Source organism: Onthophagus taurus, chromosome 11, assembly GCF_036711975.1.
Source record: "Onthophagus taurus isolate NC chromosome 11, IU_Otau_3.0, whole genome shotgun sequence".
NCBI classification, from domain to species: domain Eukaryota; kingdom Metazoa; phylum Arthropoda; class Insecta; order Coleoptera; family Scarabaeidae; genus Onthophagus; species Onthophagus taurus.
This window is the reverse complement of record NC_091976.1, coordinates 30051597-30078929: the sequence shown is the minus strand read 5'-3', so window position 1 is coordinate 30078929 and position 27333 is coordinate 30051597. Positions and strand designations below refer to the sequence as shown.

Here is a 27333-nt window from a genome sequence, read left to right as displayed (position 1 = left end):
ACATAACTTTTTTCGATATAAAATTTATAAGGTAATTTTTAAAAAATCGTCATAAATCTAATTTATTAGATACAATCACAAAATCATCACAACTTATTAAAGAATGTCTGATCTTTTTAATGGTAAAACCTGTTTTTGAAAATACCAAATAGTTTTTGAGATATTTGTGTTAGAATTACATCACTTTTTTATATATAAAATTTATAAGGTAATTTTTGAAAAATCGTTATAAATCTAATTCATTAGATATAATCATAAAATCATCACAACTTATTAAAGAATGTGTGATCTTTTTAACGGTAAAAACCGTTTTTAAAAATACCAAATCATTTTTGAGATATTTGTTTCAGAATTATATCACATTTTTAGATATAAAATTTATAAGGTTATTTTTAAAAAATCGTTATATATCTAATTTATTAGATACGATCACAAAATCATCACAACTTATTAAAGAATTTGTGAACTCTTTAATGGTAAAAACCGTTTTTGAAAATACCTAATAGTTTTTGAGATATATCTTTTAGAATTACGTCATTTTTTTAGATATAAAATTTATAAGATTATTTTTAAAAAATCGTTATAAATCTAATTTATTAGATACCATCACAAAATCATCATAACTTATTAAAGAATGTGTGATCTTTTTAATGGTAAAAACCGTTTTTGAAAATACCAAACAGTTTTTGAGATATTTGTTTTAGAATTACATCACTTTTTTAGATATAAAATTTATAAGGTTATTTTTGAAAAATCGTTATAAATCTAATTTATTAGATACCATCACAATATCATCACAGCTTATTAAAGAATGTGTGATCTTTTTAATGGTAAAACCCGCTTTTGAAAATACAAAATAGTTTTTGAGATATTTGTGTTAGAATTACATCACTTTTTTATATATAAAATTTATAAGGTAATTTTTGAAAAATCGTTATAAATCTAATTCATTAGATATAATCACAAAATCATCACAACTTATTAAAGAATGTGTGATCTTTTTAACGGTAAAAACCGTTTTTAAAAATACCAAATCATTTTTGAGATATTTGTTTCAGAATTATATCACTTTTTTAGATATAAAATTTATAAGGTTATTTTTAAAAAATCGTTATATATCTAATTTATTAGATACAATCACAAAATCATCACAACTTATTAAAGAATTTGTGATCTCTTTAATGGTAGAAACCGTTTTTGAAAATACCAAATAGTTTTTGAAATATTTCTTTTAGAATTACATCATTTTTTTAGATATAAAATTTATTAGGTTATTTTTAAAAAATCGTTATAAATCTAATTTATTAGATACAATCACAAAATTATCACAACTTATTAAAGAATGTGTGATCTTTTTAATAATAAAAACCGTTTTTGAAAATACCAAATAGTTTTTGAGATATTTGTTTTAGAATTACATCATTTTTTTTAGATATAAAATTTATTAGGTTATTTTTAAAAAATCGTTATAAATCTAATTTATTAGATACAATCACAAAATCATCACTACTTATTAAAGAATGTGTGATCTTTCTAATGGTAAAAACCGTTTTTGAAAATACCAAATAGTTATTGAGATATTTGTTTTAGAAGTACATCACTTTTTTAGATATAAAACTTATTAGGTTGGGTTGCAGAAAAAGAATTTGAAAGATGCCTAAGAATGCATCTTTCAAATTCTTTTTCTGCTTTCAAGCTGGCATAAAATTAAAATAATATAAGCAAAGAAAACTTGTAATATTTTTGTCTCCTTTTTCCTGGCTATTAGACATTTATGGAAGTGACAAAAATTATGCCAAAAAAGACAAAAAGAAGATACCTGAAAAAAAATTTATCTTTTCTGACTTCTTCTGCCTTTTTTCTAATTACTTTCTGCCACATTTCTGTCTTATCATTTTTGTCTCCTCGCACATTACATCTTAATACGGTACCATTTTTGTCACGTGCCTTACTTCTAATTCTTTTTCAATACTTAAGGAGAAGTCAGGAAAAAAGCAAAGAAAGTCAGTAAACTCAGAAGAACAGCAAAGAAATTAATAAGGAATGTGATGATCGAATGCGTTTACTTTGATTTAAGCTTTAAAAGTAGGCGGAAGAAGATGATTAAAAGCCAACCAGACAGACATAAGATAATAAAAAAGTAGCTAAACTCAGAAACAGTTTTTCTTTTTGTTACCTGCACTGAATATAACCAGAAATAATCCAATAGAAAGGCAAAAAGTCATAAAAATCGTGCATGAAAAACTATAATCTTTCTGACTTCTTTCCATCTTCCTTCTTTCATAAATATTTAAAGAAGGCAAAAAGGAAGACAGAAATAGCTGTAAATAACTTTGTGTTTCTTCCTTGTACCCTCTCAACCACAAATAACTTAATATGTTTGTTTTTAACAAATTTTTAGAGATGTTCCAGAAGGAAGTAAGGTAAAGAACGAAAACAGTTAAGAAATATTGGTAGCGCCATCTAACATTTAATAGTAAAACTTAAACCGATTTAGCAGGACGATATTTAAATTTCCTATTCAATTTCGGTTTGTAGAATCAATAAAGTCACCTTAGGTTTATTGATAGCAGGAGCAGGCAGTAGCAGGAGCTAAAACCCCAAATGACATTTGGCGTGACATCCAGATGACAAAAACTCGCGGTTAGTCCGTGACAAAACGATATAAAATAAGAAAAGTAAAAAATCGGGCGAAAATTAAAAGTTGAAGATACCGCGAATCGAAAAAAAAATGTTTTAAGTTATTGTATAATTGGTAAAAAGTAAATAAGTAGTGCAAAGTTGATTGATTAAAAATAACAAATAATAATAATAAAGAGCAAAAAAGAAACGATGTTAATAAACGGGTTAAAACCAAGACACAAATAATGCGTATTAGCAAAACGGCGTTTTTGGCCCTGGTCTCAATGATCCTTTTTTCGGTATTCATCGCAAACGTAACGAATTTATTAAATAACGATGTGATATATGTTAAACAGGAAAGGATTATTGACAAAGAAAAGTTTATTCCTATGACTGATACAGCTAGTAATTTAATTTGGTTTCTTCAGGTACACAAATGAATTAAATTACATTTAAAATTTCCCAAAATCAATTTTTTTTTAGATAACTGATATTCATATAAGTGTGTTTAGAGATCCATTTAGAATAACCGAATTAAAAGAGTTTTGTGACCAAACAATAGACATTATAAAACCAGTTGTTGTTTTAGCATCTGGTGATTTAACCGATGCCAAAACGAAAGATAACATTGGTTCAAAACAAATTAAACAAGAATGGGAGTATTACAAGAATGTTTTAAAGGAATGCAATATTGAACATAAAACTGTATGGTTGGATATACGTGGTAATCATGGTGAGTAATTTTAATTTTATCTAAGATGAAATTTTATTGATAATGGCAAAATTAATTTTTTAGATAATTTTAATGTAGTAAATTTTGAATCGAAAGAAAACTTTTTTCCCAACTTTTCAATCCAAGGCAGAAAACATTCCAGATCATACATGTATCAAATAAAACGTCACGATCAAATCTATTCGTTCATAGGGGTCGATGCCTGTTTAGAACCAGGCCCAAAACGCCCATTTAATTTCGTTGGAATGCTCGAAAACGATGAAGTAACTCTCATCCATAAATTAATTAAAAGAGTTAAATCGACCGGAAGTAATCACACCGTTTGGTTTGGACATTTCCCAACATCTTGTATAGTAACTGACGGCGATCAAACGATTAGAGACATTATTGGGGAATTAGATCAATCGATAGTTTACGTTTGCGGTCATTTGCATACTTTAGGTGGTTTAGTTCCAAATATGTACACTTTGCAACGCGAAGGTTACTTGGAATTGGAATTGGGCGACTGGAAAGATAATCGTAGGTAAAGATTAATTTATTTTTATCATTTTTGTGATTAAAATGAAAAAAATAAAACAAAAATAGATTTCGTTTGATGGCGATTGATCATGGTACATTTTCGTTTGTCGACGTTAATCATCGAGATTGGCCGATTATTTTGGTCACAAATCCGAAACATGAACAGTTCATGTTGGTGGGAAGAGACGAAGCTGGCGTTATCCTTAATTCTTCTCATATTCGCGTTTTGGTCTTTTCTTTGGGAAAAATTGAGACCGTTAAAATTCGAATTGACTCAGAACATTGGAGGGAATGCCGAAATGTTGATCGGGGACCTTTGTATGTTATCGAATGGAGCCCGGAAATGTATACTTTTGGTATGCATACTTTAGAAGTAAGTAAACAGTTTTTAATTTTTTATGTTGTCTTTTTTTTTCTATTATTCAAAGCGGAATAATACAAATGCAAGCAATCAGCTAATTACACTTTAGATATCAAAAGAAACTCCTAGACTCTGGTTTTAGGCAATATAAAAATTGTGTCTAACTTCTGGACAATGAAAGCAGAAGTGATTATTATTGCTGCAGCCCACAATAACACATTGAAACCAACTAATGTTGAAATTATCCAAAAAATGCTCTAGTTATTGGAATCAACCACTAAAATGTAGTTATAATCAGTATGGAAAATGTGTTTATCTTCTGGACAATGAAATCAATCACTTTGGATGTTGCAGCATACAATTGCACATTGGATGTATCCGGGAGATATTGAAGTGAACCATAGAATGCTGAAAACATCAAAAAAATACTGGAGTTATTCACTAGATACTGGAATCAACCACTTGATTGTGGTTTTAATGATTATGGAAACAGTGTTTAACTTCTGGACACTGAAATCAATTACTTTTGATACTGCAGCATACAATTGCACATTGGATTTACCCACGAGATACTGAAATGAACCATAGAATGCTGGAAACATCCGAAAAATACTATGCTATTCACTAGATACTGGAATCAATCACTCGATTGTGGTTTTAATGATTATAGAAACAGTGTTTAACTTCTGGACACTGGAATCAATCACTTTGGATGCTGCGGCACACAATTGCACATTAGATTCATCCACGAGATACTAAAATGAACCATAGAATGCTGGAAACATCTAAAAAATACTCGAGTTAATCACTAGATACTGGAATCAACCACTAAACTCTGGTTTTAATCATTATGAAAACTGTGTTTAACTTCTGCACACTGAAATCAATCACTTTGGATGCTGCGGCACACAATTGCACATTAGATTCATCCACGAGATACTAAAATGAACCATAGAATGCTGGAAACATCTAAAAAATACTCGAGTTAATCACTAGATACTGGAATCAACCACTAAACTCTGGTTTTAATCATTATGAAAACTGTGTTTAACTTCTGCACACTGAAATCAATTACTTTTGATACTGCAGCATACAATTGCACATTAGATTTACCCACGAGATACTGAAATGAACCATAGAATGCTGGAAACATCCGAAAAATACTATGCTATTCACTAGATACTGGAATCAACCACTAGATTGTGGTTTTAATGATTATGGAAACAACGTTTAACTTCTGGACACTGGAATCAATCAATTTGGATGCTGCAGCATACAATTGCACATTGGATTCATCCACGAGATACTGAAATGAACCATAGAATGCTGGAAATATCCAAAAAGTAGTAGAGTTATTCACTAGATGCTGGAATAAATCACTAGATTGTGGTTTTAATGATTATGGAAACAACGTTTAACTTCTGGACACTGGAATCAATCAATTTGGATGCTGCAGCATACAATTGCACATTGGATTCATCCACGAGATACTGAAATGAACCATAGAATGCTGGAAATATCCAAAAAGTAGTAGAGTTATTCACTAGATGCTGGAATAAATTACTAGATTGTGGTTTTAATGATTATGGAAACAACGTTTAACTTCTGAACACTGGAATCAAACAATTTGGATGCTGCAGCATACAATTGCACATTGGATTCATCCACGAGATACTGAAATGAACCATAGAATGCTGGAAATATCCAAAAAGTAGTAGAGTTATTCACTAGATGCTGAAATCAATCACTAGATTGTGGTTTTAATGATTATAGAAACAGTGTTTAACTTCTGGACACTGGAATCAATCACTTTGGATGCTGCGGCACACAATTGCACATTAGATTCATCCACGAGATACTAAAATGAACCATAGAATGCTGGAAACATCTAAAAAATACTCGAGTTAATCACTAGATACTGGAATCAACCACTAAACTCTGGTTTTAATCATTATGAAAACTGTGTTTAACTTCTGCACACTGAAATCAATTACTTTTGATACTGCAGCATACAATTGCACATTAGATTTACCCACGAGATACTGAAATGAACCATAGAATGCTGGAAACATCCGAAAAATACTATGCTATTCACTAGATACTGGAATCAACCACTAGATTGTGGTTTTAATGATTATGGAAACAACGTTTAACTTCTGGACACTGGAATCAATCAATTTGGATGCTGCAGCATACAATTGCACATTGGATTCATCCACGAGATACTGAAATGAACCATAGAATGCTGGAAATATCCAAAAAGTAGTAGAGTTATTCACTAGATGCTGGAATAAATCACTAGATTGTGGTTTTAATGATTATGGAAACAACGTTTAACTTCTGGACACTGGAATCAATCAATTTGGATGCTGCAGCATACAATTGCACATTGGATTCATCCACGAGATACTGAAATGAACCATAGAATGCTGGAAATATCCAAAAAGTAGTAGAGTTATTCACTAGATGCTGGAATAAATTACTAGATTGTGGTTTTAATGATTATGGAAACAACGTTTAACTTCTGAACACTGGAATCAATCAATTTGGATGCTGCAGCATACAATTGCACATTGGATTCATCCACGAGATACTGAAATGAACCATACAATGCTGGAAATATCCAAAAAGTAGTAGAGTTATTCACTAGATGCTGGAATAAATTACTAGATTGTGGTTTTAATGATTATAGAAACAGTGTTTAACTTCTGGACACTGGAATCAATCACTTTGGATGCTGCGGCACACAATTGCACATTAGATTCATCCACGAGATACTAAAATGAACCATAGAATGCTGGAAACATCTAAAAAATACTCGAGTTAATCACTAGATACTGGAATCAACCACTAAACTCTGGTTTTAACGATTATGGAAACTATGTTTAATTTCTGGACATTGAAATCAACTACTTTTGATGCTGCAGCATACAATTGCACATTGGATTTATTCACGAAACACTGAAATGAACCATAGAATGCTGGAAACATCCAAAAAATACTGGAGTTATTCACTAGATACTGGAATCAACCACTAAATTGTGGTTTTAATCATTATGAAAACTGTGTTTAACTTCTGCACACTGGAATCAATTAGTTTGGATGCTGCGGCATACAATTGTACATTGGATTCATCCACGAGATACTGGAATGAACCATAGAATGCTGGAAATATCCAAAAAGTAGTAGAGTTATTCACTAGATGCTGGAATAAATCACTAGATTGTGGTTTTAATGATTATGGAAACAACGTTTAACTTCTGGACACTGGAATCAATCAATTTGGATGCTGCAGCATACAATTGCACATTGGATTCATCCACGAGATACTAAAATGAACCATAGAATGCTGGAAACATCTAAAAAATACTCGAGTTAATCACTAGATACTGGAATCAACCACTAAACTCTGGTTTTAACGATTATGGAAACTATGTTTAATTTCTGGACATTGAAATCAACTACTTTTGATGCTGCAGCATACGATTGCACATTGGATTTATTCACGAAACACTGAAATGAACCATAGAATGCTGGAAACATCCAAAAAATACTGGAATTATTCACTAGATACTGAAATCAACCACTAAATTGTGGTTTTAATCATTATGAAAACTGTGTTTAACTTCTGCACACTGGAATCAATTAGTTTGGATGCTGCGGCATACAATTGCACATTGGATTCATCCACGAGATACTGAATTGAACCATATAATGCTGGAAATATTCAAAAAATGCTGGAATTATTCACTAGATACTGGAATCAACCACTAAACTCTGGTTTTAATAACTATGGAAACTGTGTTTAATTTCTGGACACTGGAATCAGTCACCTTTGATGCTGCAGCATACAACACACTGCCTAAATCTGACGTCACAGAGATGGGCGGAGCTGATACTGACTCCAAACAATTTCGTTGCCAACCTCAGTTGCTAACGATAAATCACCAAAAAATGTCATTTGAAATGTCATCACATAGTTTATTTTATTTTAACACTAATGAAAAATTGCATATGGTGATTTACCGTTAGCAACGAAAATGTTTGGAGTCAGTATGAGCTCCGCCCATCTCTATGACATCAAGGCTTAGGTTGTCTACTGCACATTGGATTCATCCAAGAGATACTGAAATGAGCCATAGAATGCTGGAAACATCCAAAAAATAGTACAGTTATTTACAAGATGCTGGAATCAGCCACTAAATTGTGATTTTAATCATTGTGAAAATTTCTGGACACTGGAATTAATCACTTTGGATGCTTCGGCATACAATTGCACATTGGATTCATCCACAACATACTAAAATGAACCATAGAATGCTAGAAACATTAAAAAAATACTGGAGTTTTTCACTAAATACTGGAACCAACCACTAGATTGTGGTTTTAATGATTATGCAAACAGTGTTTAACTTTTAGACACTGGAATCAATCACTTTGGATGCTGCAGCATACAATTGCACATTGAATTTATCCACGAGATACTGAAATGAACCGTGTAATGCTAGAAACATCTAAAAGATACTGGAGTTATTCTCTAGATACTGGAATCAACCAGTTAACTGTTGTTTTAATCATTATGGAAACTGTTTTTACCTTCTGGACACTGGAATCAATCACATTGGATGCTGCAGCACACAATTGCACATTGGATACATCCACGAAATACTGTAATAAACCATAGAATGCTGGAAACATCCAAAAAATAGTAGAATTATTCGCTACATGCTGGAATCAACCTTTAGATTGTGGTTTTAATCATTACAGAAACTGTTTTTAACTTCTAGACACTGGAATTAATCAGCTTGGATGCTGTGGCATACAATTGTACATTGGATTCATCTACGAGATACTGAAATAAACCATACAATGCTGAAAAAATCCAAAAAATAGTAGAGTTATTCACTAGATGCTGGAATCATCCACTTAACTCTGGTTTTAATCATTACAGAAACTGTTTTTAACTTCTAGAGACTGGAATTAATCACCTTGGATGCTGCGGCATACGATTGCACATTGGGTTCATCTACGAGATACTGAAATAAACCATAGAATGCTGGAAACATCTAAAAAATACTGGAGTTATTTACTAGATACTGGAATCAACCACTTAACTGTGGTTTTAATCATTATGGAAACTGTTTTTAACTTCTGCACACTGGAATCAATTAGTGTGGATGCTGTGGCATACAATTGCACATTGGATTCATCAGAATCAATTGTCATTGATATAAAATTACCCTCAAACTTACCCGTGGTGACGTCTCAGCAAAATTGCATCTCATGAAATGGCCAAAATAGCCTATTTTGCAAATTTTCATGCTATTGCAACATATGGCATAGTTGTTTGGGGTCATTCACCTGGCTTAGGAAGAATTTTTGGTTTGCAGAAGAAGGCGGTGAGAGCTTTATGCAATCTTAAAACTACTGACAGCTGCCTAGATGTATTTAAAATAGAATGTATACTTACCGTACCAAGTGCATACATTTTGACTATCTTGATGTATGTTTATGACAATAGTATGTTTATTTGATTGTCGAACTGTCAAGTAGACGCCTTGCAATGCCTCCAGTGCGACGTCGTCGAAATTTTGCTCATATCAATGACTTTGATAGGGGTCGAATTATCGGAATGAAAGAGGCAGGTCTCTTATTCCGAAAGATTGAGGGCAGGCTGAAAGTGTGCTGTGGATTGGATGAGAGTTTTCAACCGATACTTCTCGATGGCTACTCTCAGAAGAATTTTTTCTTTTGGGCTTCATTTATACCGTCCTTACATTTGGCTTCTATTAACACCTCCCCATAAAGCAGCAAGACTTGCATGGTGTCAAGAATAGTAACAGTGGGTTCATCAATCTTTCATGCAAACGTTGCAGAATGCCACTTTCCAACAAGATAATGCAAGACCCCATGCTGCTGTGGTTACAAGAGGATTCCTGGAGCAGGTTGGATTGCAGATTTTGTCACCGCACTTGTCGCCGATGCCTGGGATATGATGGGTCGGCGACTAAGACAAGTATCCAGGTTTCCTGAGAATCTGGATGAACTTCGACACCATCTAGAGGTTGCATGGAACTAGATACCCCAGGAGGACATCGACCACTTAATATAGAGCATGGGTAGAAGAGTTAATGCATACATAACTGCGCGTGGGGATGCAACCCACTACTATTTTTTTCTTGAAAAATGTAAATTTTTTTTTCAACTGAACTTTCATCGTTTCTGGAATCATCCAAAAAATACTGGAGTTATTCACTAGATACTGGAATCAACCACTATACTCCGGTTTTAATGATTATGGAAGTTGTGTTTAATTTCTGGACACTGGAATCAATCATTCTGAATGCTGCGGCATACAATTGTACATTGGGTGACACTAAAATTGTACATAATATGCTGAAAACTTCAAAAAAATGCTGGAATCATCCACTGAATACTGGAATCAACCACTAGACTTTCAGTCTAATCATTACAGAACCTGCATCTAATTTTTGAATAATGAAATCAATCAACATGGATGGTGCTCAAAGTAATTGGATACTATAATCGTTCACTGGACACTGAAATCAACCATAAAATATTGAAATCACCCACAAAATGTTGAAGTAATTTGCTTAATACTGGAATGAACCCCAAAAATGGGGTACTGTTTCCTGCAATTGTGTGCTGGAGTCTTCCAAAAGAAATTCAACTATTAGATTCTGGTTGTAAACATTATGGAAACTATATTTAGCTTCTGGACACTGAAACCAATCATTAGAGTTAGTGCTTTCAGTAATAGGATACTGGAATGAACGCTGAAGTCATACTCTAAGTACTGGAATTAACCAATACACTTAGGTTCTAAGCATTCTGGAAACTATATCTAGCTTCTCAATGCTATATATCTCTGAATTCTGAACAATATCCTGGAATTATTTATTAGACACGAGTTCTAATCGTTACGAAAAAGGAGTCTAACTGCTTGATGCTAGAATCAATCACTATGAATATTGCTCCAAACATGAATCAACCATCGAATTCTAGATTCATCCATAGAATCAACAACTAAATACTGAAATCAATCATACTTCTTGATGCTATAGATCTGGAACTAAACGTTATAGATACTGAACCCCAAAAAATTGATTCATCTGGTGAATATTGAAATGATGCACTACTAGATTATAGAGTATTTAAAATAAGAATGAAACGTCCCAAATAACTCTGCTTCATAATTCTTTCAACAATAATCTTGGTGTTTCATACCGTTTAATAAATAAATAAATAAACGTATTAAACTAAAGACTTATTACTAAAAACTTATTTTTATTTTTAGGTTTTTGCAAAAGATGAAGATGGCCGATACAAAATGGAAAAAAGTCGGTTCTCTTTAGATGGAAAAAGAACTGCTTTTTCATTTTTAGCTAGAGTAGCATTAATGACTGATGCAAGTACAGTTGTAAGTTTTTAGAAATAATTTTATTATAATCTTTTTATGAATTAATTTATTTTTAGTTTAAAGCAATGTTTGGATCTGCAATGGTGGCTTCAATAATTCCATTAATAATTTGTCGAATTTTACATCGATTAGTAAAAAGTATTGGTTAAAATAAGATTTTATATTTTATTTTATTTTTGTTTCGTTTTAGAAGAAAAAATAAATAAACCAAGTCTTCGTCAAGGTTTTTTTAAGACTTGGTTTCGTCGTTTATGGATTTTATCATCAATAGATCGAATATTTTACCCTTTAGTCCTGTACCCGATTTATTTATGCATAGGACCTTGGTCAGTTGGTTACATAATTGAAGATCACATCGGGTTTATTTTTCCCTGGGGAATTTACATCAACAATAAATTTTTACCTGGATCATTCACCTATTTTTACGGATTTTTACAAGTAATATGTTAAATTTTACTTTAACTTTGTTACATTAAATGTATATTTTAGTTTGTAACTTTTCAAATTCCGATTACATTCATTTTGGCGAGTGGAGTTAATCATCGTTACAAAAACATCGTTTTAAATATCAGTAAACCAACATCGTGCAAAAAAATTTTAGCACTTCATTTACCCTTTTTGATTTTAATCAGTATACAAATTTTTATGGCTTATTTTTTTTGGCTTGCCTATGGAACCATGGCGTTTATTTTAGGTCCATTAAGAACTTGGTCAATAATCTTAGCTTTGATATTGTGGCATCAAGCTTTGAGATATCCTGAAAAATGTGCTGCGTGAGTAAAATAAAATCGGATTCGTTTAGTTTTGGAAATATTTTTGTATTTTTAGAGGTGCTGCAGCAATTTGGGATAATAAACCAACGGATGAAGCAAATGTTTCTGTTTTTAGATTAAATCCCATGTAGTCCATGTAAAGTTGTTATTTCAAAGAAATAATTTAATTTTATCATTTAAATTTTTTTATTTATAAAAAAAGATAAATGTTAATTGTCGACTGATCGTTAACTGTGAACCCCCAGGACCATTTTGTATGTAACCAAATAACTTCTTGCACTTAGGTGTACGCGTTGTGACCACATTAAAAAGAATCCAATGAATTTTATCCTCTATTTATCGATGTACTGAAATAGGTTTTAAAATGTTGTTTCTGTGATACTGTGTACGGCTGTTTTTTACGTCTAGAATTTAATAAAAAAGTGCATTTCTTTCGGTGGAATTAAATCCGAAAAAAATATATACTTCGCTCTTTATCTGTTTATCAGGTCCTAAACTCTGCTACAATAATTTTCTTTCTCTACCATCACGTACTCAACTTATTTTCAAATAGCAATAGATCGTAAAATGCGTGATGAGTGGATTATTATAAATAAATATGAAGGGAATTCGATGAATTTATTTCGGAGTACCGAAAAAAATATGTATATTTTTATAGACCGATTAAATTGGTGAAGAAAATCAAGAATTTAAAGCAAAAAGTACTTTAGGTGCTTTGCAATACAACCTAATTAAAATGAAATTGAATTAATCAAGTGTATTTAAAAGAATTGTAATTATTTAAAGTTGAATTAAAAAAATGCACATTAAATAATTGTTCAATGTAAAAATTATTACCTACTTATAAAGTAAATCAATAAATATATGTACAAAAAAAATTTTTTTTAAATCCTCCCATTTAAAGTTTAAATTTTCAAAATGATAACATCGTTTTTTATGATACAGAAATGAAACTTTTACCAAATTATAAAGCAAAATACACACTTATCAATAAAAAATATGCTCCGGCGTATCTCGATTAGATTTTGAGATAATAATTTTTAAATTAAATCGTGTATTTTAACTTATAATAACTTTGAGTCATTTTCAAAAAATCATAACTCATCGATTTTTTGTAATACGGAAATGATACTTATACCAAAATAGTAGAACAAAGCACGTACTTTTTAATAAAAGAAAATGTTCTGGCGTATCTTAATTAGTATCTGAGATAATTGGATTTAAATTAAATCGTGTATGTTAACTTATAATATTTTTGGGTCATTTTCAAAAAATTATAACTCATCGATTTTTTATGATACGAAAATGAAACCAGTACCAAAATAGTAGAGCAAACTACGTACTTTTTAATAAAGGAAAATGTACTGGCGTATCTCGATTAGTTTCTGAGATAATTGGATTCAAAATAAATCGTGTATGTCAATTTGTAATATTTTTGTGTAATTTTCAAAAAATCATAACTCATCGATTTTTTATAATACGGAAATGATACTTATACCAAAATAGTAGAGCAAAGTACGTACTTTTTAATTAAAAAACAATTTCTGGCGTATCTCGATTAGTTTCTGAGATAATTGGATTCAAATTAAATCGTGTATGTCAATTTGTAATATTTTTGTGTAATTTTCAAAAAATCATAACTCATCGATTTTTTATAATACGGAAATGATGTTTATACCAAAATAGTCGAGCAAAGTACGTACTTTTTAATTAAAAAACAATTTCTGCCGTATCTCGATTAATTTCTGAGATAATTGGATTCAAATTAAATCGTGTATGTTATCTTGGAAGTCATATTTTTGAGCCATTTTCAAAAAATCATATCTCATCGATTTTTTATTATACGAAAATAAAACTAGTACCAAAATAGTAGAGCAAACTGCGTACTTTTTAATAAAGAAAAATGTACTGGCGTATCTCGATTAGTTTCTGAGATAATTGGATTCAAAATAAATCGTGTATGTCAATTTGTAATATTTTTGTGTAATTTTCAAAAAATCATAACTCATCGATTTTTTGTAATACGGAAATGATACTTATACCAAAATAGTAGATCAAAGTACGTACTTTTTAATTAAAAAACAATTTCTGGCGTATCTCGATTAGTTTCTGAGATAATTTAATTCAAATTAAATCGTGTATGTTATCTTGGAAGTCATATTTTTGAGCCATTTTCAAAAAATCATAACTCATCGATTTTTTATGATACGAAAATGAAACTAGTACCAAAATAGTAGAGCAAACTACGTACTTTTTAATAAAGAAAAATGTACTGGCGTATCTCGATTAGTTTCTGAGATAATTGGATTCAAAAGAAATCGTGTATGTCAATTTGTAATATTTTTGTGTAATTTTCAAAAAATCATAACTCATCGATTTTTTATAATACCGAAATGATACTTATACCAAAATAGTAGAGCAAAGTACGTCCTTTTTAATTAAAAAACAATTTCTGGCGTATCTCGATTAGTTTCTGAGATAATTGGATTTAAAATAAATCGTGTATGTCAATTGTAATATTTTAGTGTAATTTTCAAAAAATCATAACTCAGCGATTTTTTGTAATACGGAAATGATACTTATACCAAAATAGTAGAGCAAAGTACGTACTTTTTAATTAAAAAACAATTTCTGGCGTATCTCGATTAGTTTCTGAGATAATTGGATTCAAATTAAATCGTGTATGGTAACCTTTAAATATTGTGGAGCCATTTTCAAAAAATCATAATTTATCGACTTTTTATGATACGAAAATGAAATTAGTACGAAAATAGTAGAGCAAACTACGTACTTCTTAATAAAGAAAAATGTACTGGCGTATCTCGATTAGTTTCTGAGATAATTGGATTTAAAATAAATCGTGTATGTCAATTTGTAATATTTTTGTGTAATTTTGTGTAACTCATCGATTTTTTATAATAGGAAAATGATACTCATACCAAAATAGTAGAGCAAAGTACGTACTTTTTAATTAAAAAATAATTTCTGGCGTATCTCGATTAGTTTCTGAGATAATTGGATTCAAATTAAATCGTGTATGTTAACTTAGGAGTAATATTTTTGAGTCATTTTCAAAAAATCATAACTCATCGACTTTTTATGACACGAAAATGAAACTAGTACCAAAATAGTAGAGAAAAGTACGTACTTTTTAATTAAAAAAAATATTTTCGTGTATCTCGATTAGTCTCTGAGATAATTGGATTCAAATTAAATCGTGTATGTTATCTTGGGAGTAATATTTTTGAGCCATTTTCAAAAAATCATAACTCATCAATTTTTTATGATACGAAAATGGAACTAGTACCAAAATAGTAGAGCAAACTACGTACTTTTCAATAAAGAAATATGTACTGGCGTATCTCGATTAGTTTGTGAGATAATTGGATTCAAATTAAATCGTGTATGTTAACTTGGGAGTAATATTTTTGAGTCATTTTCAAAAAATCATAACTCATCGATTTTTTATGATATCAAAATGAAACTTGTACGAAAATAGTAGACCGAAGTGCGTACTTTTTAAGAAAAAAAAAGAGTTCTGGTGTATCTCGTTTAGTTTATGAGATAATTGGGTTCAAATTAAATCGTGTATGTTACCTTGTAATATTTGTGAGTCATTTTCAAAAAATCATAACTCAATAATTTTTTATGATACCGAAATTAAATTTCTACCAAAATAATAAAGAAAAGTACGTACTTTTTAATTTAAAAATATATTCTGGTGTATCTCGTTTACTTTATGAGATAATTGGGTTCAAATTAAATCGTATATGTTAACTTGTAATATTTTTGAGTCATTTTCAAAAAATCATAACTCAATAATTTTTTATGATACCGAAATTAAACTTGTACCAAAATAATAAAGAAAAGTACGTACTTTTTAATTTAAAAATATATTCTGGTGTATCGCGATTAGTTTCTGAAATAATTGGATTCAAATTAAATCGTGTATGTTAATTTATAATATTTTTGAGCAATTTTCAAAAAATCATAACTCATCGATTTTTTATGATATCAAAATGAAACTTGTACAAAAATAGTAGACCAAAGTGCGTACTTTTTAGGAAAAAGAAGAGTTCTGGTGTATCTCGTTTAGTTTATGAGATAATTGGGTTCAAATTAAATCGTGTCTGTTAACTTGGGAGTAATATTTTTGAGTAATTTTCAAAAAATCATAACTCATCGATTTTTTATGATACGGATATGAAACTTGTACCAAAATAGTACACCAAAGTACGTACTTTTTAATGAAAGAAACTGTTCTGGCGTATCTCAATTCGTTTCTGAGATAATTGGGTTCAAATTAAATCGTGTATGTTAACTTATAATATTTTTGGGTCATTTTCAAAAAATCATAACTCATCGATTTTTTATGTACGAAAATGAAACTAGTACCAAAATAGTAGAGCAAAGTACGTACTTTTTAATAAAGAAAAATGTACTGGCGTATCTCGATTAGTTTCTGAGATAATTGGATTGAAATTAAATCGTGTATGTTAACTTGTAAGTAATATTTTTGAGTAATTTTCAAAAAATCATAACTCATCGATTTTTTATGATATCGAAATGAAACTTATACCAAAATAATAAAGAAAAGTACGTACTTTTTAATTAAAAAAAATGTTCTCGTGTATCTCGATTAGTTTCTGAGATAATTGGATTCAAAATAAATTGTGTATGTCAATTTGTAATATTTTTGTGTAATTTTCAAAAAATCATAACTCATCGATTTTTTGTAATACGGAAATGATACTTATACCAAAATAGTAGAGCAAAGTACGTACTTTTTAATTAAAAAACAATTTCTGGCTTATCTCGATTAGTTTCTGAGATAATTGAATTCAAATTAAATTGTGTATGGTAACCTTTAAATATTGTGGAGCATTTTCAAAAAATCATAATTCAGCGACTTTTTATGTACGAAAATGAAACTAGTACCAAAATAGTAGAGCAAAGTAAGACCTTTTTAATAAAGAAAAATGTACTGGCGTATCTCGATTAGTTTCTGAGATAATTGGATTCAAAATAAATCGTGTATGTCAATTTGTAATATTTTTGTGTAATTTTCAAAAAATCATACCTCATCGATTTTTTATGATACGAAAATGAAACTAGTACCAAAATAGTACAGCAAAGTACGTACTTTTTAATTAAAAAACAATTTCTGGCGTATCTCGATTAGTTTCTGAGATAATTGTATTCAAATTAAATCGTTTATGGTAACCTTTTAATATTTTTGAGTCATTTTCAAAAAATCATAACTCATTGATTTTTTAAGATACGAAAATGAAACTTGTACCAAAATAGTAGAGCAAAGTACGATCTTTTTAATTAAAAAAAATATTCTGGCCTATCTCAATTAGTTTCTGAGATAATTGGATTCAAATTAAATCGTGTATGTTAACTTGGGAGTAATATCTTTGAGTCATTTTCAAAAAATCATAACTTTTTGATTTTTTATAATACGGAAATGAAACTTGTACCAAAATAATAGCCCAAAGTACATACTTTATAAGAAAACAACATATTCTGGTGTATCTCGTTTAGTTTCTGAAATAACCGGATTTACCTGAATTAAATCGTCTATGGCAACCTTTTAATATTTTTGAGTCATTTTCAAACAATCATAACTCAAAAATTTTGTAAGATATCGAAATGAAATTTGTACCAAAATAATAAAGCAAAGTACGTACTTTTTAATAAAAAAAATGTATTAGCGTATCTCGATTAGTTTATAAGATACTTGGATTCAAAATAAATCGTGTATATCAATTTCTTAACATTTTAGAGTTCATTTGGTTCAAGTTGCTCATAAAACTCTCCTTTCCATCTTAAACACGTCGATAAAGCACAAAATAAAGTTCTAAAAAGTACCCACTTTTATAAAAAACGATTCCAATCCGAAGTTGTTGAATGTAAAATGTAAAGGGCTACAATACAGTGTGTCCATAAAGTCAAGGTACATTTTTTTATGTTTAACGTTTTAATGACTTGAATTTCTTTGTTCCCAATCATCTCTGGATTTGCAATTTTTTTATTAAATATAATACAAAACCAACAACACCAGGTATTAGTTAAGAACTCTCTCAATTCAGTATTTTCCTTGGACCTGAACGTTTTAATTTATGCAACATCATCAACTACGTTATCAAATCTATTATTAGATGTTAAAACCCTTTAATTTCGCAAAGATATTTTCGGTGCGATGAAACCACGTTGAATGAAAGAGATAAAACCGAGCGAACGAAAAGATTACGAGAGCGAAGATTTAACCAAAAGTTGAACGTACTTTTCGGGAGGAGTAACCTCTTTTTATTGGGTCCTCGGGTGGTGAAGAAGCGAACAGCGTTTCGGTTACGTTAGGTTAAGGTTACTTTTTCGTCCTTCTTTCTTCTTTCTTTTCTCTCCGGGAGAGCTCCGCTTTCGAACAGCATTTCTTCTTTCATTTCGTCTTCTGTATTTTTAACTTTATTTTTTTTTATTTCTTATTTCCAGTGGCGTAACATTATAAAACAAAAATTAATCTTTATATATTAATATAAAAAAATTGTTTTTAAATTTTGATGGATTTAATATTTATGTTTATGTGGTGATGGGAGAGTGAGGAAATGGGGTTTAAATGGCTTTTTTTTTTTTGGGTTACGCCACTGTTTGATGTGTAATGTAATAACGATGGAGAAGAAAGGAGAAAAGCTTTCTACGTTTTCTATTTTGACGCAAGGTCAAAGTGTTATTTCGAGTTTTAAACACGAAATGAACTGGTGGTTTCAATTAATCTTGTAGACGCATAAAAAATGTGTGTGTACAAAAAATAGGAGCAAGTTTAAAGCCCTAACCTACCCCATCGAGACTTTACTTAACTCTTTCTGTCTGTCTGGCTGGTCGTTGACTGAACCCCTTTTTTTTAATCTAATTTACATTTAATCGATTCGTATTTTGTAAATTTATTGTTTTGTAAATTGGTGGAGGTGCGGGATTATTCAAAAAAGTAATTTGCATCACTAAGGAAAAAAAATCTTTTTGTTGATAAAAATAAAGTTGTAAAACAAATTTTTTAACATTTCTGACCTTTCCCCTTTTTGAATCAACTAAAAAAAAACAGTTTTTGTTAGAATTCGCTTTCCACATCAACTCATAGATAACCTTTCCGCTTTTTACAGGAACTTTAAATACAAACAAACCGATAATTTCTTGTTACCAAATATTTTTAGATTTTAAGAAATACGAGCGCTGGAATCAATCCAAAGCGGGTGTTTTTCTTTATCCAAAGGCTTCTGGTCTCTATTACCTCAAATAGAAATACAAACATACAAACTCTGTTACAAACTTCTAAGCGGCCGTTTAAAATGAAAGAATTTAAAACACGTCCAGCATCTGGAAATTTACGTTTTGTTAAACAAAATTGGATTAGACCCAATCAAAATTTTCTTTTAAAACATTTAGAATTAAATTTTTTCCACTTTTATTTTGTCCTGACCACCGTTAATGTTAAACGGTGTGAGATCGAATTTTGGGTGTGGAGAGAAGAAAGAGGAGGGAGCTAAAAGGACAACGATCTCGCCACGAAAACTCGAAGCACGCAAAAGAAAAATATATATACGTCGAAAAAAAAATGTTTCAACCCAAAAAAGTATAATTGTGCCTGGTCAGGGCTGTTTTGGAACAGGATAAGAACTTTTTCTTCGATTTGCGGCTTCTCCACCGTCTGGTTTCGCTACCCAACGCATTCCATCAAAACTTTTTTTTTTTCTTCCTACGTTGCCAAAATTTATAAACCAGTTCTTAAAATAAAAAACAATAATTTATTATTAACTAAAAAGTGTCTTAACACATTTCTTGTGATTTCAGGTGAATCAATATCAATATTAAATTTCAAAACAGGTTAAAATCCTTATTGTTATTATTATTATTATTGTATTTCATTTATTTGTTTTTGATGCGAAATAAAACGTGAATGATTCAGGTTTTATTTATTTAACGCAATCGCGAAACGTTAACCGATAAACTTTCAAAGGAACTCATAGACAATTTTTTTTTTTTTTAAGCGATTTTAGACAATTTTAAACATTTACAAGTGTTTTTAGACAATTTTAAACATTTACAAGTGTTTTTAGACAATTTTAGATAAATCAGACAACCTTAAAAGTAATCGGGGAAGTTGCCAAAATCATTTAGACATCTTTAAATGATTAATAAATAATTTGAATTTTAGAAGTTTCTAAATTACTTTTTGACTTTTTGAAGATGTTCCAAATAACTTTTAGACAATAAATAAGGCTCATAAATGATTTTAAACAATTTTAGACATTACTAGGTTACTTCCGAATGAATTTAGACAACTTGAAATTACAAACAAGGTTCAAAACGAATTTTTAAAATATTTTGACACGTTCAAAACTTTTCAAGTTTCAATTTTGTATAGTTTTAAATTAATTTTAAATTGTATTAATTGATAATAAATCACTTTAGACAACTATAAACATTGATAAGTGATCTTTAGACATTTTTAGATAAATCAGATAATCTTAAAAATAACCGGGGAAATTACCAAAATCATTTAGACATCTTTAAATGATTAATAAATGATTTGAAAAGAATTTGTCGCAATTCTGCACAATTTTAGAAGTTTCTAAATTGCTTTTTGACTTTTTGAAGATGTTCCAAATAACTTTTAGACAATAAAAAAGGCTCTTAAATGATTTTAAACAATTTTAGACATTACTAGGTTACTTCCGAATGAATTTAGACAACTTGAAATTACAAACAAGATTCAAAACGAATTTTTAAAATATTTTGATACGTTCAAAACTTTTCAAGTTTCAATTTTGAATAGTTCTAAATTAATTTTAAATTGTATTAATTGATAATAAATTACTTTAGACAACTATAAACATTGATAAGTGATCTTTAGACATTTTTAGATAAATCAGATAATCTTAAAAATAATCGGGGAAATTACCAAAATCATTTAGACATCTTTAAATGATTAATAAATGATTTGAAAAGAATTTGTCGCAATTCCGCACAATTTTAGAAGTTTCTAAATTACTTTTTGACTTTTTGAAGATGTTCCAAATAACTTTTAGACAATAAAAAAGGCTCATAAATGATTTTAAACAATTTTAGACATTACTAGGTTACTTCCGAATGAGTTTAGACAACTTGAAATTACAAACAAGATTCAAAACGAATTTTTAAAATATTTTGATACGTTCAAAACTTTTCAAGTTTCAATTTTGTATAGTTCTAAATTAATTTTAAATTGTATTAATTGATAATAAATAACGTTAGACAACTATAAACATTGATAAGTGATCTTTAGACATTTTTAGATAAATCAGATAATCTTAAAAACAATCGGGGAAATTACCAAAATCATTTAGACATCTTTAAATGATTAATAAATGATTTGAAAACAATTTGTCGCAATTCTGCACAATTTTAGAAGTTTCTAAATTACTTTTTGACTTTTTGAAGATGTTCCAAATAACTTTTAGACAATAAAAAAGGCTCATAAATGATTTTAAGCAATTTTAGACATTACTAGGTTACTTCCGAATTAATTTAGACAACTTGGAATTACAAACAAGGTTGAAAACGAATTTTTAAAATATTTTGACACGTTCAAAACTTTTCAAGTAGTTGTTACACAAATTTGAATAGTTCTAAATTAATTTTAGATTGTATTAATTGATAATAAATCACTTTAGACAACCTTAAATGATTAATAAATGACTTGAGTAAAAAGTTGTTGCAATTCTGAATGAATTTAGATGCTTCCAAATAATTTCCGGACTTTTTGAAGAGGTTTCAATTGATTTTTAGACAATAAAAAGGCTCATAAATGATTTTAAACAATTTTAGTCACTTCTAATCGTTCTCCAAAAGTATTTGGACAACTTTAAATTTTAAGCAGGATTCAAAGCAAGTTTCAATCAATTTTGGACAAGTTCAAAACTTTCAAAGGCATTCATAGACAATTTTTGAGACTCCAAAATTACTTTTAGGTAACATTATATACTTTTAAGCGATTTTAGACAACTTCAAACATTGATAAGTGTTTTTTAGACAATTTTAGATGAATCAGACAATCTTAAAAGTAGTCGGATAAATTTCCGAAATCATTTAGACAACTTTAAATGATTAATAAATGACTTGATACAAAGTTGTCGCAATTCCACACAATTTTAGAAGTTTCTAAATAATTTTTAGACTTTTTGAAGATGTTCCAAATGATTTTTAGACAACACAAAAGGTTCATAAATGATTTTAAACAATTTTAGTCACTTCTAACCGTTCTCTAAAAGTATTTAGACAACTTTAAATATTAAGCAGAATTCAAAGCGAATTTCAACCAATTTTGAACAAGTTCAAAACTTTTACAGGAATTCGTAGACTATTCTAATAATTCTAAAATTATATTTAGGTAATAACAAATACTTTTAAGCGATTTTAGACAACTTCAAACATTGATAAGTGTTTTTTAGACAATTTTAGATGAATCAGACAATCTTAAAAGTAGTCGGATAAATTTCCGAAATCATTTAGACAACTTTAAATGATTAATAAATGACTTGATAAAAAGTTGTCGCATTTCTGAACGAATTTAGGTGCTTCCAAATAATTTTTGGACTTTGTAAAGATGATCCAATTGATTTTTAGACAATAAAAAGGCTCATAAATGATTTTAAACAGTTTTAATCACTTCTAATCGTTCTCCAAAAGTGTTTAGACAACTTTAAATTTTAAGCAGGATTCAAAGCGAATTTCAATCAATTTTGAACAAGTTCAAAACTTTCAAAGACATTCGTAGAATATTTTAAAGACTCCAAAATTACTTTTAGGTAACATTATATATTTTTAAGCGATTTTAGACAACTTTAAACATTTATAAGTGTTTTTTAGACAATTTTAGATAAATCATACAATCTTAAAAGTAATCGGGGAAATTGCCAAAATCATTTAGACAACTGTAAATGATTAATAAATGTTTTCAAAAACAGTTTTCGAAATTTTGCACAATTTTAGAACTTTCCAAAAGTATTTAGACACCTTTTATTCCAAGATTCGAAACAAATTTTTCAAAAATTCCCGGATTGAAATTAACTAATGGTGTTAATCGATTCGATTTCACTTTAACCATTTGCATAAACGCAAAAACCGGTGACGTTAATAAAAATTGTGTTTTATTAATTTTATTACCATATTGGGCGAGGTCAGTTTTTTACAACAATTTTAATCTCATTTTGATTACGAGGAAGAAACTAAAATGATTTACAAAATATTGCGAAATTTTTCGAATCGTTTCGAGAGAACCACTTCCGGAATATCTCTTTAACAATTTTAGATTTGACGTCATCAAGAGGACCAAAACGTATTTGTTTTTTTATTTGTTTACCTCATTTTTTGGGCCAAATTCTTTTGCGATTTAAAGAATATTCTTACTAAGTAAGTTTAATAGAAAAAAATATAATTTGTTAAAACGTTTTTTCGGTCGTTTATGAACCATAAAAGATTAGGTCAAGTATTAAAAAACTAAGTCATGGTCAATTGATGATTTTTTTTGCGTTCTAGATCATTCTATTTCGTCCTAATTTTAATTAAGCAATTTAATTAAGCATTTTGGAATTCCTGTAAAAGTTTTAAACTTGTTCAAAATTGGTTGAAATTCGCTTTGAATCCTGCTTAAAATTTAATGTTGTCTAAATACTTTAAGAAAACGGTTAGAAGTAACTACAATTGTTTAAAATCATTTATGAACCTTTTTTGTTGTCTAAAAATCATTTGGAAGCATCTAAATTCGTTCAGAAATGCGACAACTTTTTTTCAAGTCATTTATTAATGTCTAAAATCGCTTAAAAGTATTTATTATTACCTAAAAATAATTTTGGAATAATTAAAATTGTCTACGAATTCCTGTTAAAGTTTTGAACTTGTTCAAAATTGGTTGAAATTCGCGTTGAATCCTGCGTAAAATTAAAAGTTGTCTAAATACTTTTGGAGAACGATTAGAATTGACTAAAATTGTTTAAAATCATTTATGAACCTTTTTTGTTGTCTAAAAATCAATTGCAACAACTTCAAAAAGTCCACAAATTATTTGGAAGCATCTAAATTCGTTCAGAAATACGACAACTTTTTTTCAAGTCATTTATTAATGTCTAAACTGGCTTAAAAGTATTTATTATTACCTAAATATAATTTTGGAATAATTAAAATTGTCTACGAATTCCTGTAAAAGTTTTGAACTTGTTCAAAATTGGTTGAAATTCGCTTTGAATTCTGCTTAATATTTAAAATTGTCTAAATACTTTTAGAGAACGGTTAGAAGTGACTAAAATTGTTTAAAATCATTTATGAACCTTTTGTGTTGTCTAAAAATCATTTGGAACATCTTCAAAAAGTCTAAAAATTATTTAGAAACTTCCAAAATTGTGTGGAATTGCGACAACTTTTTATCAAGACATTTATTAATTATTTAAAGTTGTCTAAATGATTTCGGAAATTTATCCGACTACTTTTAAGATTGTCTGATTCATCTAAAATTGTCTAAAAAACACTTATCAATGTTTGAAGTTGTCTAAAATGGCTTAAAAATATATAATGTTACCTAAAAGTAATTTTGGAGTCTCAAAAATTGTCTATGAATGCCTTTGAAAGTTTTGAACTTGTCCAAAATTGATTGAAACTTGCTTTGAATCCTGCTTAAAATTTAAAGTTGTCCAAATACTTTTGGAGAACGATTAGAAGTGACTAAAATTGTTTAAAATCATTTATGAGCCTTTTTATTGTCTAAAAATCAATTGAAACCTCTTCAAAAAGTCCGGAAATTATTTGGAAGCATCTAAATTCATTCAGAATTGCAACAACTTTTTACTCAAGTCTTTTATTAATCATTTAAGGTTGTCTAAAGTGATTTATTGTTAATTAATACTATCTAAAATTAATTTAGAACTATTCAAAATTGTGTAACAACTGCTTGAAAAGTTTTGAACGTGTCAAAATAGTTTAAAAATTCGTTTTGAACCTTGTTTGTAATTTCAAGTTGTCTAAATTCATTCGGAAGTAACCTAATAATGTCTAAAATTGCTTAAAATCATTTATGAGCCTTTTTTATTGTCTAAAAGTTATTTGCAACATCTTCAAAAAGTTAAAAAGTAATTTAGAAACTTCTAAAATTGTGCAGAATTGCAACAAATTCTTTTCAAATCATTTATTAATCATTTAAGGATGTCTAAATGATTTTGGTAATTTCCCCGATTATTTTTAAGATTATCTGATTTATCTAAAAATGTCTAAAAATCACTTATCAATGTTTATAGTTGTCTAAAGTGATTTATTATTAATTAATACTATTTAAAATTAATTTAGAACTATTCAAAATTGAAACTTGAAAAGTTTTGAACATGTCAAAATATTTAAAAAATTCGTTTTGAACCTTGTTTTTTAATTTCAAGTTGTCTAAATTCATTCGGAAGTAACCTAGTAATGTCTAAAATTGTTTAAAATCATTTACGAGCCTTATTTATTGTCTAAAAGTTATTTGGAACATCTTCAAAAAGTCAAAAAGTAATTTAGAAACTTCTAAAATTGTACAGAATTGCGACAAATTCTTTTCAAATCATTTATTAATCATTTAAAGACGTCTAAATGATTTTGGTAATTTCCCCGATTATTTTTAAGATTATCTGATTTATCTAAAAATGTCTAAATATCACTTATCAATGTTTATAGTTGTCTAAAGTGATTTATTATTAATTAATACAATCTAAAATTAATTTAGAACTATTCAAAAGTGAAATTTGAAAAGTTTTGAAGGTGTCAAAATATTTTAAAAATTCGTTTTGAACCTTGTTTGTAATTTCAAGTTGTCTAAATTCATTCGGAAGTAACCTAGTAATGTCGAAAATTGTTTAAAATCATTTATGAGCCTTTTTTATTGTGTAAAAGTTATTTGGAACATCTTCAAAAAGTCAAAAAGTAATTTAGAAACTTCTAAAATTATGCAGAATTGCGACAAATTCTTTTCAAATCATTTATTAATCATTTAAAGATGTCTAAATGATTTTAAAAGTGTCTAAAGATCACTTATCAATGTTTATAGTTGTCTAAAGTGATTTATTATCAATTAATACAATCTAAAATTAATTGAGAACTATTTAAAATTGTGTAACAACTATTTGAAAGGGTTTGAACGTGTCAAAATATTTTAAAAATTCGTTTTGAACCTTGTTTTTTAATTTAAAGTTGTCTAAATTCATTTGGAAGTAACCTAGTAATGTCTAAAATTGTTTAAAATCATTTGGGTGATTTCAATGTTGTTCAAAAACTATTTGGAACACCTTCAAATTGTCTAAAAATTGCTAAAAGTGAGTTTTAGTTCATTTATTAACGATTTAAATGTGTCTAAATGATTTTGATAAGTTCCCCGATTATTTTTAAGAGTCTCTAAGTTTGTCTAAAACGGTTTATAAATGTTTGAGATTGTCTAAAATCATTTTGAACTTGTCTAAAGGTGTTTTAGATACTCCTCATAAGCAACCAAGCGTTTTCACATGGTTTTTTAATACAATTCGTGTTAAAACTTTAACAGCGACGCAGATAATTTCAAATAATTCATTAAACTAAGTGTACTTTGTGTTTATTTGAAATCTAAAAAATTTCTACCTCGCTAAAAAATGTGATGACTCAATTCTATACACGTGCTGTAATTATACAATAGTGTACAACAACAAATTATCGTAGTTACTAAAAATATCGCGTAAATACATCCGAAATTCGATAAGCGAAACTACAATCAATAAAATACGTCATTATAAAATTGTGAATGAACCATCAAACTTTCAGGGAATTATTCAAAACGTTATATATGTAAATCCCTTCC

The 27333-nt window shown here is 28.9% G+C and overlaps 2 protein-coding genes across 3 annotated transcripts in view; both read left to right on the top strand.

The window, feature by feature from the left end:
- LOC139432213 (uncharacterized) overlaps window positions 1-11546 on the top strand; it is a 200625-nt gene extending 189079 nt beyond the window's left edge. The window contains exon 2 of the mRNA XM_071200643.1: window positions 8216-11546. The gene's annotated coding sequence lies outside the window, so the exon portion shown is untranslated. The remainder of the gene's footprint in view (window positions 1-8215) is intronic.
- LOC111417457 (transmembrane protein 62-like) lies at window positions 2590-12911 on the top strand. 2 transcript variants are annotated; one of them, XM_071200642.1, is made up of 9 exons: window positions 2590-3050; window positions 3106-3355; window positions 3419-3878; window positions 3941-4247; window positions 11554-11676; window positions 11733-11814; window positions 11870-12114; window positions 12166-12449; window positions 12505-12911. In XM_071200642.1, the coding sequence occupies exons 1-9, from the start codon at window positions 2868-2870 to the stop codon at window positions 12578-12580; spliced, it is 2010 nt and encodes a 669-aa protein (XP_071056743.1). In that variant the 5' UTR covers window positions 2590-2867; the 3' UTR covers window positions 12581-12911. The 2 variants fall into 2 exon arrangements, with proteins under 2 accessions (XP_071056743.1, XP_022905505.1); XM_023049737.2 differs by having other exon boundaries at window positions 11867-12114.
- The last annotated feature ends 14422 nt before the right edge of the window (window positions 12912-27333 follow it).

Bases quoted from the DNA above. Each gene is read 5' to 3' on its own strand.
- LOC111417457 (XM_023049737.2), top strand. From the start codon at position 2,868: ATGCGTATTAGCAAAACGGCGTTTTTGGCCCTGGTCTCAATGATCCTT. The intron at 3,051-3,105 runs GTACACAAATGA...ATTTTTTTTTAG, and splicing joins ATTTAATTTGGTTTCTTCAG to ATAACTGATATTCATATAAG. The intron at 11,815-11,866 runs GTATTGGTTAAA...GTTTCGTTTTAG, and splicing joins TTTACATCGATTAGTAAAAA to AAGAAAAAATAAATAAACCA.